Source organism: Opisthorchis viverrini, assembly GCF_000715545.1.
Source record: "Opisthorchis viverrini unplaced genomic scaffold opera_v5_468, whole genome shotgun sequence".
NCBI lineage: Eukaryota > Metazoa > Platyhelminthes > Trematoda > Opisthorchiida > Opisthorchiidae > Opisthorchis > Opisthorchis viverrini.
In genome coordinates, this window is record NW_008752132.1 from 88535 (window position 1) to 104989 (window position 16455).

Sequence of the window (16455 nt, forward strand, 5' to 3'; positions counted from 1 at the left end):
AGCAAAGGGTTTTCTTCACCTTTCAAACAGTGCAGTAGTTCTCACTCTGACTTGTTCTAATTGGAGACCACCGTTTCTACAGCGGGTGATCTATTTTCTGGCCGGAGGGGGAGTGAGCATTCTGAGATTTAGACAAAGCAATCGACTCAAGGTAACTCTGGGGATCAGTCGACTGACAGCTGCTATAGCCGAATGCACCAGCAAAAGAATAAACGGTTGGATAAACACTCTGTTAGGATGCGCTATCTACGCGGTCGATAAAATAATACAATCCATAGATATCCGTTGAGGCACGTGAAAATCTCAAACGACGTGTGGAAAACAACGAATAAGGGGTTTAAACACGTATCGGTCTTTTGTAAACCATGATGAAATTCCGTGACTCAACAGTCGCAGTCGTCAAGTAGTGGACCAATATGACCACGACCATACTTGAAGCATGCTAACCCCGAGCATCAATTCCTATTTGCTGATAGTGAAAAAGTGGTTTGTAAGCCCAAACTGGCCTGTATCAAGTGAACCGCTTGCGATCTCCGGAAAAAGTATGCAGTAAAACATGAATGATCCGAGACATGGTAGCTTACTGAAAACAATCTTCCATTAGCCACCCATCCGGGTTTAAGATTCTGTTTCTGTATATTCTGGATATCAGGCATTTGAGTTCTCAAGCATTTTTCTCTGGGGTTGTCGCCCATTTGTCAACTTGGATCTCACCTGAAGTAAAAGAGGTTCGGAACTTGAGCTGGTGCTCCAGTTAGCCAAGCTCGGGGACAAACGTTCTTTGTCGATCGCCCAACTACCACAAAGACATGCCTCAGTAAGTTCTATGAGACTATCCGGAGTCATGTTGGACCAAACCGCGTTTGCGCTGTCGGAACCGCAGAATAGCGCACATATTTCGTACCAAGCGGGGCAGACTAAATTGGAAGACCTGTTCCGCCAAAAATAAGAAGAAGAACCATGAATAAGAGCGCAGTGAACAGGGTTGAATAAATATTGCTTTCTAGAACAATCAATGCAGTCGAACGCTTATCAATCAGTGATTGTTGCCCGGATATGTGGACAGGCAATTGTCTGACAGCCAGAATCATACCATTAGTCTGATAAAGTTCCCGTACATTTAGTGAATGGATGATGGATCATTAACCAGCAACCTAATAGAAGCAACCCCTTTAGAGAAACCATCACGGATAAAGGGGATAGCTGGTATTACTTTTGAGACGCCGTTTCTTCAAAATGGAGGAGACTTAATACTTGGTGGTGAAAGGCGGAACCTTCGATTTTCGGCACCTACTGGATTGTTGTATCGTCCTTTACATCATCCATTTATATCTATCACTCATGGTCTAAAGTGAAATTATTTGACCACAATTAAGTGCCCGGCATCGTGGTAGTAGCTGTGCTAAAGCAAAGATGTTTTCGTGATGTAGAATAGTATCCATCGCTACAACACCGTATCTGGTGTAGTTTCGACCACGACTGTACTTCGGTACTGATCAACCGGACACGAACGTGGTTCCGAACGGCTTTTGTGCGGTGAACCCTATCTGCTATTATCAAGTGGCGGGGTGACCCCCCCGGTTTTTCATTAACTTGTCTCCTTAATAACAAACGACCGAATATACTGTAGGTCCGATAGAAGGCTTCAAAAACGATGCACCAGCTAGCTGAAGTCTACGAATGTGGCACTGTAAAGCATATCATCCTGGCCTGAAAATGTTTGCAGTTTTTCATAAACTAAATAAGTACGGTCCCAACTAATAGAAAAAAGTTGGAGTCCATTAATCGGTAATAACCTACTGAAAATTCAGTTCTCGAAATAATGTAGCAGGACAATTATTTATTGTTTTAGGTCTGATACCGTGACTCTACGTCATTGTTCCGAAAGACCGGTAACGAGTGCATATCATCATGTTATCTGAGGCTCTAAGAGCTAGATTTTTTATGGAGCAGATTTGTAGCAAATCTTTTGAACTAATTGGTCAGAAAATGAAACGAGACAATGCATAAGCACTCTAAAGGCGGAAGGGCAAATTTCGAACGAACCATCTCCGCAAACTTTAAAGACTTGACGGACGACAGACGCAAGCTTACGTGTTCGGAGCATGGCGACCCAGTGCTCGGATCAAACAGATGGCCGAGGACAGAACTTGTGGTTCACTGGACCATTTATTCAGAGCGAACCATGCGCAACTAAGCAGACCTTGGATACAGACACGGCTAACGTCAGGTGTAGCGCTTGCGTTATTTTCTCTGTTCCCATCAGTCAGGTGCATTTCTGATGTGGTTTGACCAAAATGTGCAGCTTTAGGGGTGGTCATTGTAGTTTGGAGTATTGTAAGTATGGGGAACGTGTTCTTGTTCTCCTGAAATCAAAAATACGTTGAAATATGTAGGAAAAATGACAAGAGTTGTATGTATGCCATGAGGCGTAGCATGTCAGAAACCTGGGGCCAACCAAAATCTAGTCATCTGATGAATTTCGAAAGAAGGCTCATGGGCGGTAAGGATGTTGAGCAGGTGTCCGGTGATATAGTACCGTTTAGTTGACTCACCATCTCCATAAAGTAGATCAGTTGCAGATTTTCCAGAATGACTGGAACCGTGTATCGACCATTTATCGTTACACTCGAGTGATTGGTATCTTATCGAAGGAACTCCCCATCTTTCTGATAGGTCCTTCTTAACAAGTGTGAAATTTCCCGTCCGTCTGTGTGCAAGTACGAATCTACAATTTTAAAATCCTGAAAAATGCCCACAAACTAGGTGTCCCTCGAGAAATAAGATAAAACGTCAAGCCTGTTTCTGTCTTGTTAAAACATACAAGTCTGCAGTGGCTATACGCGATTCGGTGAGACAACTCCGTCACCATTAGTTTCAAAATACTTTCAGGGTTTCGTTACTCCGCGGGTGAATATACCACAACTTCACATTAGACGTTGTCAAGTCAAGCTGAACCAGATTATGTTGGGCGTTAGATAAACCAGCACATCCCACCTATGTAATATAGTTTCAATTAGATTACGAAACAAGATTCATGCTCATACGCGCAAAGAACAGCATAGCAAGTTTCCTGAGCTAACTGCCACCATTTCCCCGGAGTCTTGTGGTGTCAAAGTGGACAGGAACTTGTTCGACCTTCCAACGGACCTAAATCCAGACGGGCCACTCTCTGATGAATACTGCCCGCGCTACGTCTGCCTGGCTGATGAGCAGCATGACGATGATGGAAAAATAATCCGGGAACCTGCAGGCGCTCGTGAAATGACAGATTTTTCAACAAGACAACCAAAGGCCATCAAACAGCGTATGATGGAATACGGTACCACAGCATGAAGGATCCGCTTCAACGTTTTTCCAGCTAGCTGAGACCCGTCACTGCTGTAACATCATGAAACTCATCATCAGTAGAGACGGGAGCACTAGCATCAATGCCGTTTCCCCGCTGTCTCGCGGTCACTGTAATTTTGACGAGCGCAATAATAATAGGTAGAGTAACCGCGAAAATAAAATAGCTCGGGATCAGAGTCTAATGAAGCAACCCTGGATGATCACAAACACTCAATGAGACAAACAACAAGGAAGACAGTGAAATGTTCATTTTGAGTTGCCCGCCTTTAAAGATTGTTCTCAGGCGAGAACAGTTTCTCGGTCTCCCGCAATTACTCAGTTGAAACAGCTCGGAAACCCCGCGTAAAAACAAGCCTCAAAATATCCCTGAGCTGAGGCCTCACCTTAACGTGGTGGTCGGGTATCTTGGTTACAATGGTCCTGCGGGCTATACTGGCTGGAACTCAGTTCCCTAAGGTTCAACCACGCAAGGAAACCCAACGGAGAGAACCCCACGAAGAACAGCAAGTAATCGTATTACGAGATGGTCTGGGGGTAAAGTCGTACTGTCCATTGCGATAAGAGTGTGAAGGCAGTAAGGCGTTTCCCTTCGGCGACTAGGATGTCCATATGTGTGGAAGCACCGACGCCACCTTCCCCCGAGGAAGAACGGGTTAGAAACGTTGGCCCGACAAACGGCTGACCTTGACCACCGGCACACGATTCAATACGGTCGAAATACTTTTAAAACCAAAGGGTCCGATGCTGGGCAAAAGGCACCTGCTGTGCGCAGATGCATTGGAAGTGAGAGTAATGCCTTAACATACTGCGCCACCGGGGCCAGGCCGACTCTCCACAGCCGAGTGGGTCAAACTAATGAGTCATTGGTCCCGGGAAGGGCCCTCTAAGAAAACCCTAACAACCACTTTCTCGCGATTCAGACTTTTGACTCACAGGCTGAGGGCAGGGTCCCCGGTCTTCTCCCAAAACCCCTCCCCACCAGTCGATACAGTGCCACCAACCCATTTGCCAGTCCCCTAGCTACTGTTCCGTGTCCAAACCTTCGCCTAGAAAAATAAACCAAAATAATTAATTACTACCTCTAAAGATCTGATCCACGGATAATCAGGAGCTTGAAGAATGACAAAGAACGCTGGTGGATTTCGAAGGCCCAGGAGACGGAGAAGGTTTTCGCTGCAGGCAACAGCCGCGCCCTGTTTTAACTGATTCGATCAACCGGCCAACAGAAAATAGATGTCGGTGAGAAAATTATGCGAAAAAGACGGAACGGCTATACACTCCCTCGATCGTCGATAGCAACCAGTCGTCAGCAACCGAAATCCAGCGTGATATATCAATCCTGAAGTGCGCTAAGCACCCGGCCAGGATAAACTGCGCCCCGCATTCTTTAAAGAAGGTATCGAGGTCCTGACAACCATGCTGCAGAAGATTTGCAACGATTAGAGAATACCAAGCGAATAAAGCTTCTCGATTGTCTTTCCAGACTTAAAAAATGAAGCATGAACGTCCTTTGAAAACCATTGTGGTATCACCCTGGTATCCGTCGGGTCTAAAGTGCTCTTAGAGTTCGAGAGATACACTCATTTGCAAATCAATTTGGTTTTCACGAGAGACTCAACTGAGTAATCCTCAAGACGAGATCATCAGTCGTTCGTTAGCTACATTAATGGGAAAAGTAAATTACACTTTCGAATTCATAAAGAACCAAAAAAATTGAGAGACGACCAAGAGAAAGTATTAAATGGAATGTACTGAGCCGGAATATCAATGACCCAAACGTTAAATACCCCAAACCCATCGGTCGTAAGACTTGAGCGCCCACACTAAAAAACAAGAACTTCCAAATAACGTTCAAAAGTGATTTGGTGTGCCAGCAAAAAGAAACCTTGCTGACCGATTCTCTATCAGCATTAAATCTTCTTCAACCTGGTATCCAACTCGGCCTGAAGTAACTCTTGTGCCAAAAAGCAAGAGGTTCATCGATTGTTTACCGAACCTTTCTGCAAGTTACCCTAACGTTTACATGACAGCAACAGGACTCGACCTCAATGGTTCTCGGAGAGAAGCATAGAGTCCTGAGGAGGAAAAAATAAACATTTTCTGTCCCGTTTGTTTGATTTTACGACTTTGTACATACTTCTTGAAAAACGTGGTCCATGTGGGGATGTTACATTGTGTGCTCGTTGGTGGAACAATATAACCACTTAATAGGTCAGTGGGAATGAAAATGTGTGTACTCGGTTTTGCTAAAGTGGATAGATGAACCCTCAAAGACATGAATGTAAATTTGAGCAGAACAAATTCCCGATTGCAGACGAATACACCTCCCTCCCCCATCGTAAGAATTATTCCCTGGTGAGGACCACTTTTGGTTTCTCCAAAGGTGAACTTTATGGAAGACGTAATTAAACTGCAAACGATCCCGTGAATACCGTCGCGTCATCATTACTCAGGGTTTTCGCAATCGTCCTCACAGCCTCCATGAATGTCACACGATGGACTACCCACTGCCTATTGATCAAGCCGCAATTATTAAGTGATTCGACGCGGATTACTGTAAACAGGAAGCGTGACTGAACAACTCCATACACAAACGACCGGAAAGTGACAAAGCATATGTCTATGCGAAAAAGGATTAGGTCCCCATGATAAATAGGTGTTCACAGGAAATGCGAAGAACGTACTGTAAGGGCTTCCGGATCAACCGGATTCTGACATATGTAAGCGACGACGAAGCGCGTCATCAGCCAAAGATTGTCCTGGATTAACAAGGCGCTCCCGATACCTAGATTTGTCTGCAGCCAGAGCAGCCGGTATAGAGAAGCCAATAGCCTGTAAAAAAAAGACAAGGTACGTCATCCAAAGATCGTAAGACAGATAGAAGGGAAAGGTGGTATAAGCATGCAGAAAGAGTATAACTGGCTCCAACAGAGATATCAACATCAGTATTGACGATGCTTCACTATAAATTTTATCTAAAGCTTCAGAGTGAAAAGAAGAGAAAAAGAGTGAAGGAGGGTACCTAGTGCAGGCCTACATCAAGCAATGTGAAGTGCCTAGACCTCCAAACTCTCAGTAAGACAATCTGGAAAGAAATTGATAGCGATCACTCGCCATTTCTTGTAATGTCTCCAGACGAACGCAGACGGGGACACGGGGACCCCATCCTGGAAGGCGTACAACACCAGTAACACCCAAACTCTTCGTGATCTCTTTCAAACCCCTCTTCCAGGTCATACGTTGTTCAGCTCACTGTTTGCGCCATGCTGAAGCAGGCACGCAGAACAACGCCCATCTCGGTAGACGGTGTTTTGGAATGCATTGCACATGGGCGAGCCATCGCAGTCGACTGTGCTGGATGTTTTCCGTGATTGATGTACCTGCCGCACAAAAATAATCCTTTTATAATCAACTCGTTCCAAATCCGTTGACGCCAACCGACAGAAGCAACGTTTCTGAGGCACCTGTTATCAAAAAGCTGAAGACGCCTCACATCATCTGTCCAAAGCGGCCATGTCTCGCACCCATACAACAACACAGCCCCTACTGTAGCCTTGTACACACGAAACTTTAGACCCGGTGATATGACTTTTTAACGCCACAATAGATTCGGGTCTTTGATTTCCTGCACTGGCTTCATCAGACACATTTCCGTAAGGGTTAATAAAATCACCGAGGTATGTGAAATTATCAACAACCTTCAGTTTAATTGTAAGGGGAATCGTTCAGAGGACTTAAGTTCTGAAGCATGATTTCACACTTTGAATGTGCCAAAAGATGGTATGATGGTATGGTCTACTCAGCAGAGTTTGTGTCTCGCCTTCATCTTCAAAGATAAGGATGATGTCAGAAACCAGTTTTTGTAGGAAGCTTTTAGAGAGCTCATCAAGTACTATTATAAGCCCAGAAATATGTTAATATAAAGATCCAATTATGTTCACGAACTTTTGAGGCATATCGCGTCGAGTAAGTGAAGCTAACAACTATGACCGATCGACAGAATCGAACGCACCCTTGAAGTCAAGGAACACCAAGATTGTGGGTCGTCTGTACATATAACGTTGCTCTAACACCTGACGGAGTGTGAAGTTATGGTCAACACAGACACTACCTGGTCGAAATCTCGCTTGATTCTCACAAGCCAAGGCTTCACTTGCCACGGCAAGACGACGACGAATCGGTGAGGACAGAGAAGCTTTGTCACAACAGGAGTCAAACTAGCACTACTATATTCACTGCGAGTAGCCTTTTTGTACCCCCTACTATGAACTCATCCCAGTTGTCTGAGACATTCTCTCTAGAAACACCCAAATAGTCTGGACATGCATTGGCTGAGAAACCCACCGCCAACCTTGAACAGAGTAGGTGGAAGGTGTTTAGAGCCAGCACCAACATGACACTTCTGAGAATGAAGATGACTCCATATTCATAGTCAACCTGTCTGTTGAAGGCCAGGATTCCGGATCGGAGGTAGCAGGTGACCAAATGAATCGCTGTTCGAAGTACTCTGCCCGGCGGTCAAGACGTTCTGTCTCTATGGATATCAGAGAGCCATTTTGGTCCCTGATAATTTTGCTCGTAAGAGGCTTCCGAGGACCAGTCAAGGGAATCAAGTTGCGGAAGTTTCCCGCATTTTTCACTTTCCATTTCTTCGGCCTTCAGGACCCAACAAACTTCTCGGTCGGCATGGACACTAAGTTTCACCTGGCATCAGATGACGCATCGGGTGGAGTTGTGGTTGCGTCCAAGGGAAATCTGACGCCAGGCCTCCAGCAAAAACATGGTCCTATCAGAGATCCATTGTTTGGATAAGTTTGGCTGGGTTATACTGCAAACGGAAGTTCCAGGTTTGAGTAGCGCTTTGAATGTATTTTCACAGTGACTGTTTATATCCAACATCGGACCGTCCGACAGGTGCTCGATGAGCTGGTTCTGAGAGTTTCCTTTGATTTCTGGGTCCACTAGCTTCGCAGCGAGTAACGGAGTAGCTGCGTGAACCCGAAAAAACGCAGCAGCGTATAAGTGCATTGTCGGAGTCCACGCTGGTGTTACGAGCGGCAGACGGTGATCGACCCTCGCCACCGATAACTGACGCCGATGTGGTCTATTTGGATTCGGAGCTGGTTTGTTGGTGAGCACCATATTGTTAAGCAATCTTCACTGTTTCGAACACTAGTACTGCAGAGGAACAGTCTGTGATCGGCACACATTGGCGGCAAGCGATCTTTGTTGTCATATACAATCCAAGACGATCACCTAATAGGGTCTCAGCGGCTTTCAGACTACCTACCTGCCTTTAGCAGATTCATAGCTAATCAGTTGGGGTGTAAGCAGACACAACAAGCAGGTTGTGATGGATCTCACTTTCTCGAGACTCTCACACACACACTGCCAAACAAACCGCGTAGAGGCGACTGCCAAAGGGTGTCCAATCGGGTGGAAACACTTCCACTCGTTCGCCCAGTACCATACCCACTCCGGCATATCCAACTACAGCGGCATCCGCATCGCCGGAGGTGAGGTCACAACAAAGAAACAGAACTGTCGAACTGAAGGCACTCAATGAACCAACCACATACAAGGGAGTTAGATCACGACGCAACTCAGATTCCCAGGTGACCAATCAAGTTACGCGAAGACCACCTCGGGACCAACAATCACTTCAGTTATTTGATACTGTTTAGGAACCATATAAGCACAGGCAAAAGGGGAGGAATTTACCCACTAAGTCACCCACTGACCATATCTCCTCGCCTGGTGATGAAACGTTCGCTATCCAAATGCCAAGCTCAGCAACACACCAGAGCTGCCTATACTCAGCAACATTAGGCTTTCAACGGCTGTCTGGATGCTCAAAACTAGAGGTCCAGTGCGTTTATGAACCAGCATTTTGTGCACCAGAAATTAAAATACAAGAGCATTACAAGCCAACGGGTAACTGTTTCGAGTGACCAGAGAATGTGGGATTTAGTATAATGGGACCAAACCACACAACGCTGTTTTACCCACCGGGCAGTCAAAGGCATCGACAGATACTTCACGCAGATCATCCGCTAAGACAGAAATGAGAGATCGACGGCAAAACTCTGCAAAAGAACTAATTCTCAAAGATCATTCCAACAAATCAGATCAAAATCTCAGGGTTACCATAAAATGTATCGATGATTCTCAAAGCAGTGGCCGATTACTTCAGCTTGGCAAAACAAACTAATGAAGGGTGACGTCAATAAATCATTCGTCTGGGATCAATTCGGTATATTGTGCCCCTTTATTTATATCAAAAATGTTTTCGAAACAAGTAATCAGACAACCCATGGGGAGCCAATTACAAGCAGTCCAAACTCTAACCCGTGCTGACCGACAACAGAATGCAGCCAAAGAAAATTCGCAATCGAATTATGCAGCAAACGACGCCAAGTAGAAGTTCCGGAATCTGCTTGGCTTACAAAATTCGACAGTAAATCGATGAACCCAACTACGGGATTTAAACGACTACGTGGTCACCCATAGGAAGCACTGTTTCATGGCATTCCGTTCTTCAAGAGAATCGATGGACATCGGAAAAGACTCCATGAATATTTCTAAGTCTTGGAACCAAAGAATTGAAGATTGCAGGCAAGTATTGGAAACCGGCAAGGAGAAACATCATATGAAAGATCGATGGAAAATCACCACAACGGGTGTTTTCAAGAAGAGCTCACCGAATCAGTACGGGAATGCGATCCATTGATATGGTACTGGGAGGCCAGTGTTCCGAATTCGGTACTTCACTGGCCGACGCACAAAGAAGGCGACAGCTCATCTGTATGTCGACTGCATCATCTTTGTTGACACGTAAGAGAGGATATGGAACCTGCGAATAACAAAGCAGTCCTCAGAAATAAAAGAGTGAGCACTCATGTGTGTGGGTGATAGCAACTAAGCGTCGCTTCAGCAGAAAGCAACCATACGATTCTGAAGGAATGTGTATGTTCTAAGGCAAGTAAATTCAAGAATTCCATAAGCTAGGAGTTTTATTGCTGAACTGAATGATAAATCTTCATAAAGTGTGATGTCAGTGGAAAGATTAAGTGCATGAAAGAAAGCGATGGGGCAAGTGCATTCATTTGGAAAGCCGTGATTTTTGAGGAAAACAACTGAGTAGTTGTTGTTATACGATGAGTTTAACCATATGTGTTAACTAGAAAGTTACAGACGAAAACTAACAGTAACGAGTTTTAACAACCCTCCACTCATAGGAAATTAAATTTAAGAAATACTGATGTTGGTTCAATGGACATGTATTACTTTGATCGTCGGCGATAGTCTGCTGACGAACACTTACTAAACAAAGTCCTCAGTGTTGGTAATGTGAGGAAACAAGAGAGTCTTAATGGAGATTTCTTCACGTAAGTGAAGCCAAATCCGAGAAACCCTGGTTGCACCCGTTTAATCCTTATTGGGAACCACCAGCAGTGTGCACCTCACGGAATTCCATGGGGTCTCGAACCCAAGACCTTACGGTTAATAGTCTGAACATTTAACATTTTGTGGTCAAACGGAATAGCATCGAGATCTCTATTTCTGATTAATGCCAGACGACAAGCCAGCAGGCGGCGAATAGTACAGCGTAACCAAATCCTTCAAACGATAAACAGTGGACGGTGTAAGGAAAAACCGAGGGTTCCGGTGGATGATGAAAGTTCAGATGAAGAATTTTCTCATAGGAAACAACCGCGCCATATGCCACCTAATTCGAGCCCCTGGTTAAACAAAGGCAGCATCCAGTAAGGTGGTAAGTGAAAACGATGGTTCAGTAGTTCAATCACAAAAAAACTATCGTAAAGATGGGAGAATAACTGGGAAAGAAAGTTTATCTAGCTTCCTGCAACTTGTCCCTCGGTAGAAGTGCATACGGTACAGATGCAAACCCTAATTGCCCGTAGGAAGAAATAAGGTACGATATATGTACTATATAGTACCACGAGGGATTGGACGATCTGAAGACGGCCCTCTTCAAAAAGGGCGCAGAGTAGCTGCTTAGCAACCTGAGAAAGCTTATAGATGCTGTCTACAATAAAGAAGGTCTGCAGAATAGAGCCCGTCAACACGCATCCTCAACATTGCGTGAAAACTGTCGTGGCACTAATCCGGTAGCTGTGGTACTGGAGGTGTTATTCCTCGAAGGTTGACTGAACACACCAGCAGATCCAACATGCTGCATCCCATCATACAAGAAAATGCATAGGTCATAAATTCACTCCTCAACACAGCCTGAAGCAGACACTGCTTCCAAAAACCCGCAATGACAGACTTTCTTGACTTGAAAGCTGAATCTGACTCTGTCGAACAACCAGCACTATGGCAATGGCTGTGAGGCAAATCTGTTCCCCATATATTCTTGGTCCTCGTTATGGCATCGTATGCCAACTCCCGTGAACATGTAAAGGCCTGTGGTTCATGCGATTCACTATATCCAGTAGCGCCATGCAAGGCTGTTCTCTTTCACTTTTGTTTTTAAACTTCATCACTAATATACATGATGAAGACTCACTCCCAGCCTCTGGTGCCTGTGGGACGGAAAACCTCTCAAAGCGTTTGCTCACAGATATCACAGGCGATATCAAATAATCCAAATATTACTGATTCACGTTTTGGTGTTTGCTTCACACCTGAGGATCATAAAGTCGCTGCAACGCTAGGTAGGCTAGAACCCGAACCTCATGTTGAGGATGAGCCGATTGAGGAAGCAGACAAATTTGTCTACATGGGAAGTATCAGTCCCGGCAGTATGGCCAAAGAGGATATTTTCATCCGGATTGGGAAAGCTGCATCAACTTTTGTCAATCTGCATCATATGTGATGCATACGTGACATCAACTTGTTCGAAGGGTCCAGTTTACAATGCTGCAGTGCGCTCCATACTATTATAAGGGTCAGAAACCTCGCCGCTGTGCGCTGAGGACGTCAAAAACTTCGAATGTTTGCCCATCGATGCCTTAAAGTAATGCCTAAGACTGGTGGGAACAACAAATTAGTAATACTGAAGTATTTCGAAGTTTTAACAGGAAACGACTCGTCTACAACAAAAGCCACTCGTCAACTTCATAGGTTTTTCCGGTCTGGTCACGTGTCCCGTATGTCAAACGACCGACTTTTTCGGAAAGCTATTTTCGAAAAACCACTCAGGGAGTTGCGACGAGCCAGAAGAGACGGAGCAATGACTTGGCAGCAAAGTATGGAGGGCAGTAGCAGCAAACTTAGCTGCGCTTGTCATTACGCACAAGCCTCCGTCCCGACCTCATCAATGAAAAGTTTGCTGTTATCTATGGAGTCAGGCCTCAATGATATCAGTTACTATCTCCAATAAGCACCTATCTATTCCCTTTTACCCAGACCGGAGACGAACGAAACTGTGGCAGCTATAACCACCATATAACACGTACACGGTTTACAGCAGTCACTGCTGCTAATGGTGACTGGTACCTACCTACCACACGGTCGAGTTGGGTCCAAGGCTGATTTGCCATTGATTGTCCCAAGGAAACATGGTGCAGGCTAGAAATAAATGATGTTCGGCACATACCTGAGGAAGTCACTCTCCCTTAGCAGTGTAGTAAGCACCAACTCCGGAACAACCACTAATATGAGCAACTTCCGGACCTAGCTCGCCAACCTGGACATTCTTATCAGAAATTAGGATAACAGTATCCGTGCTTTCTGTCTCGAACGCCAATTGCCCATAATCAATAAAGCCAAAAAATCGAGCACAGAAATAGCATCTGAAATGGCGATGGATGGACCTAAGTTGCCCTAGTATGCATAACGGAATGTATAGAAAAAAGGTGCGTTGGCTCATGACCAATAGAAAAATATTCACACCCACAGTGAATGCCTAGGAATGAGTACTTCTTTCGATGGAATGCTGTAGTTTTGAACAAGTCTATATGTTTTCGACAAACACGTTCATTCGCATATCAATCTGGTTTTAACGGTAGACTCAACTGGAACCCAGCTGAATCTCACGTTTATGGTGTTTTTAGCAACTGAATGTGTTGTACCAGGCCGCCTTATGTTTCAGTTGGTACGACATTCGAAATACTGCGATAAGTTGTACAGGCGCAATACACTACTCATAAGGTTCCTAAATGACAGTTGTTCAATTGGCTAGATAATTTGAGAACAAGACTTCACTGTAACACCTAATCCGTAATATCGTAAGAGCCTGAGAGGACTTGAAGTTACGAATGAACGGTATTTATGTTTCTGTATTGGTTAATAACTTACGTGGAAGAGGCCTCATCGTCCCACAGTGGATAATTAGAAATGGGGAGACAGGTGAAAATGGATTCGCTATACATATTCGAATGATGAGTGATAAAAATGCGGAAGCTTACCGAAAACTCCGTATCCCAAGTGGTACCGGAACGTTGGATGCTAGCTAGCGACGCAGGCCCACTGACGATAAAATGCCCAGTGACTAGCAAAATCCAGTGCAAGTCCTCGTACAGATCGTCCACTGGTTGACGTAGCACCTGGGTATGCGACCGTATAAGTTGTTCTGTTCGGTCATCCAAAAGCTGTAGAAGCAACTTGGTCGAGTCTTCAGGGGCAGCCAAACCACAGGCACCACAAGCAAATAAACTATCCTGGATGAAAAGTGACGGATAAAAAAGCGGTGTTTGGTCACCTTAAGCCCAGATACTGGAATGAAGGATATTCCAACCGAAGACCACGCGGTCTTGGGAAGTCACTAACATAGAAAAACGGTGGAACGCATGTGGAGTAGGTGACCTACAGGCATCGCACTTGATAAGGATAATCCACATATTAATAGCAAACCTGGAATTTCAGGTTCTGGTGTTTGGATAAGGGCATATCGATCCGTTTTGCTCTAATGATTGGCCGCCTGAATTGGTCTATACTGATAAATTAGCTGAAAGCAAGGATTGACCGTGGATACAAAGACTATCAATGGAACAAATGCTTATTTGCTGATTTTTTTCGGAACAAGAAGATAGCCGTCCTCGATCGCAACTCATCAGTCAAGTAAAAGGATAAAATGGAAGTTTGGAGATATTATACGGTGTTTCTCTTAGTGTAAAAACACGGATACCATCTATGCAATGATAGAGAAGTATGACTGGTGAGTAACGTGTTTCTTTTGGCAGCAAACAGGCTTGGAATAGCTAAGTAGTTAAGGGGAGAACTTACTGATCAGGTGTGTAGTTCGAACCTAGCCTTGGTATCTAGACTGTCCCCCTCTGGGCTCGAGCAACTTGGCAGTACCTCAACCGCCGTACTTCCTTCGGATGACATGGTAACCACGTGCCGAAAGGGTGTTACGGCTAAACGATTGTCGTTGTTGTATTTGGGGTCACCTTTCCGAATGCTCTTTCAGTATTCTTTGGTGAGTAGACTCTGATCGACTCTTCGGTATCCAGTAGATTGCTCTAGGTGGTTCGGTCGGATAGACCCGGTAGTCTGTATGGATCAGGTGACTGACGTTAGCGCTTGCCACGTGTTTGGCTGCCATATTTCGTCATTAGATAGATTACCGGAAAGTCGTCGAGTCATTTGACCTACACCGAAGCATTCCAACCCAAGGTGATCTTTCGAAGCGAACTATGGACGAATAATTATTCTTCGACATTTCGTTTTCCACTATTTCACCATTGTTAAAAGTACTCTTCCTTTTTATAATCCACTACATATGAATTTCAAATAAAAAAGGTTTCAACACCAAGCCGGGATTAAAGTTCGGATTTGAAATTTCAAGGACATGAGAGCTACAGCTTCCGGTAGATCTGCGCCGTGAACTTTCTTGCGTTGTTTGGCACTATTCGGTGTCTGTCGTACACGTGGCGAAGGATCACTCGTTCTCGAATCACCTGTCTCATTCCTTCTCACTTGTGTTAATTGATGGTGTCGATGATTTTTTGCGGACTTTTCGTCCCAGTCTACTTGTATGTAGTACGGTGACCTCGTCCGAATTTGGAGGACCTAATTTAAATTCATACAGATAGTCCCAGTCGAACATGATGTCATCATAGCTCTTATCGCGCGTTGTGCGTAAACAATGGATGAACATGACGACGGGTTTTAGGAAGTGTACGAATACCCCGTTGAACGCACGGCTACAATAAGCAAAACTTATTAGCAAACATGGTCCATGGGTTATGGGTATGTATGCAACCCTTCCTTCAACAAGCTGTAAAGTCACCTACTCAATCATACATCGGTGTTGATTCCGCCTGCGAATCAACGTGCAAGTTCGCTGGATTACACCTATTCACGAGCGTCCACTCCGACGGAAAAGCGCGCCGACCGGGTATCGGACCCAGAGTCTGCGGACAGGCAGCGAACGCGTCACCGACTACACCAACCGGACGTCCAGTATAGCTGTTTATTTCGTATTACCTATGTATCGCACCTGGCAGATAGCCCTTGCTGAGCTTTGTTTTAAACGGACGAAACCGCGCAATCTGACCTAGCACGCGACACGAGCGGCTGCGTCGACGCCGACCGAAAGACAGTCCTTCAAATCCCGAACGTACTGACTCCTGCGCCGTTACGGCCAACTCATACTGTCAGACTGCCCCGATATGTATGTTTGCACATCGTTTGGTACTTACTTCTTGTTGCCCCTACAGAAACCCGTGCTGTAACAGTGACTGCTTCCCGCTCCTACAGATTGCGTCACTGTTGATTGTACGTTTTCTTAATTCATGATGCTTACTAATTCGTTTTTCTGTAGAACCAGTTCCTGTCAGTCTTCAATATATCATCTACTGCCCCACGTCTGTCTGCTCCTATTGACTACTGGCTACGAACTGCGTATAATCTAATAGTCGCAACCGTCCTGTGAGATCCTTAACCGTCCGGATCTTACAAAGTTAATCAACAATTACCGCAGTTAATCAGTAACGCAACTCAACCGACGTTTCGCCATGTCTGACGAACATTCCACCGACCTTCCTCCACTCGATTACTTCCCGCCGTCGCCCAAGCGAGAGCTCCCTATAGATCTGAAAGACAGAGCTGCAGGGCTTGAAGTGGAGATGGCCAAAGTCCGTCGCGAAATGGCTAACCTTCAGTGTTCTGCTACCGCTACAGACAGAAAAC

General features: G+C 45.1%; 2 protein-coding genes across 2 annotated transcripts in view; one reads left to right on the forward strand and one right to left on the reverse strand.

Annotated features, from left to right (window-relative positions):
• T265_11285 (hypothetical protein) overlaps positions 1-16455 on the reverse strand; it is a gene marked incomplete at both ends in the record, with an annotated part of 48411 nt that overhangs the window by 9474 nt on the left and 22482 nt on the right. Inside the window, 5 exons of the mRNA XM_009177900.1 lie at positions 715-931; positions 2095-2366; positions 6036-6183; positions 10053-10204; positions 13728-13979. Of these exons, the coding sequence (XP_009176164.1) occupies positions 715-931; positions 2095-2366; positions 6036-6183; positions 10053-10204; positions 13728-13979 (1041 nt within the window). The remainder of the gene's footprint in view (positions 1-714; positions 932-2094; positions 2367-6035; positions 6184-10052; positions 10205-13727; positions 13980-16455) is intronic.
• The window catches only part of T265_11284 (hypothetical protein), a gene marked incomplete at both ends in the record, with an annotated part of 10686 nt that continues 10511 nt past the window's right edge, over positions 16281-16455 (forward strand). Inside the window, one exon of the mRNA XM_009177901.1 lies at positions 16281-16400. Coding sequence (XP_009176165.1) covers positions 16281-16400 — 120 coding nt within the window. The remainder of the gene's footprint in view (positions 16401-16455) is intronic.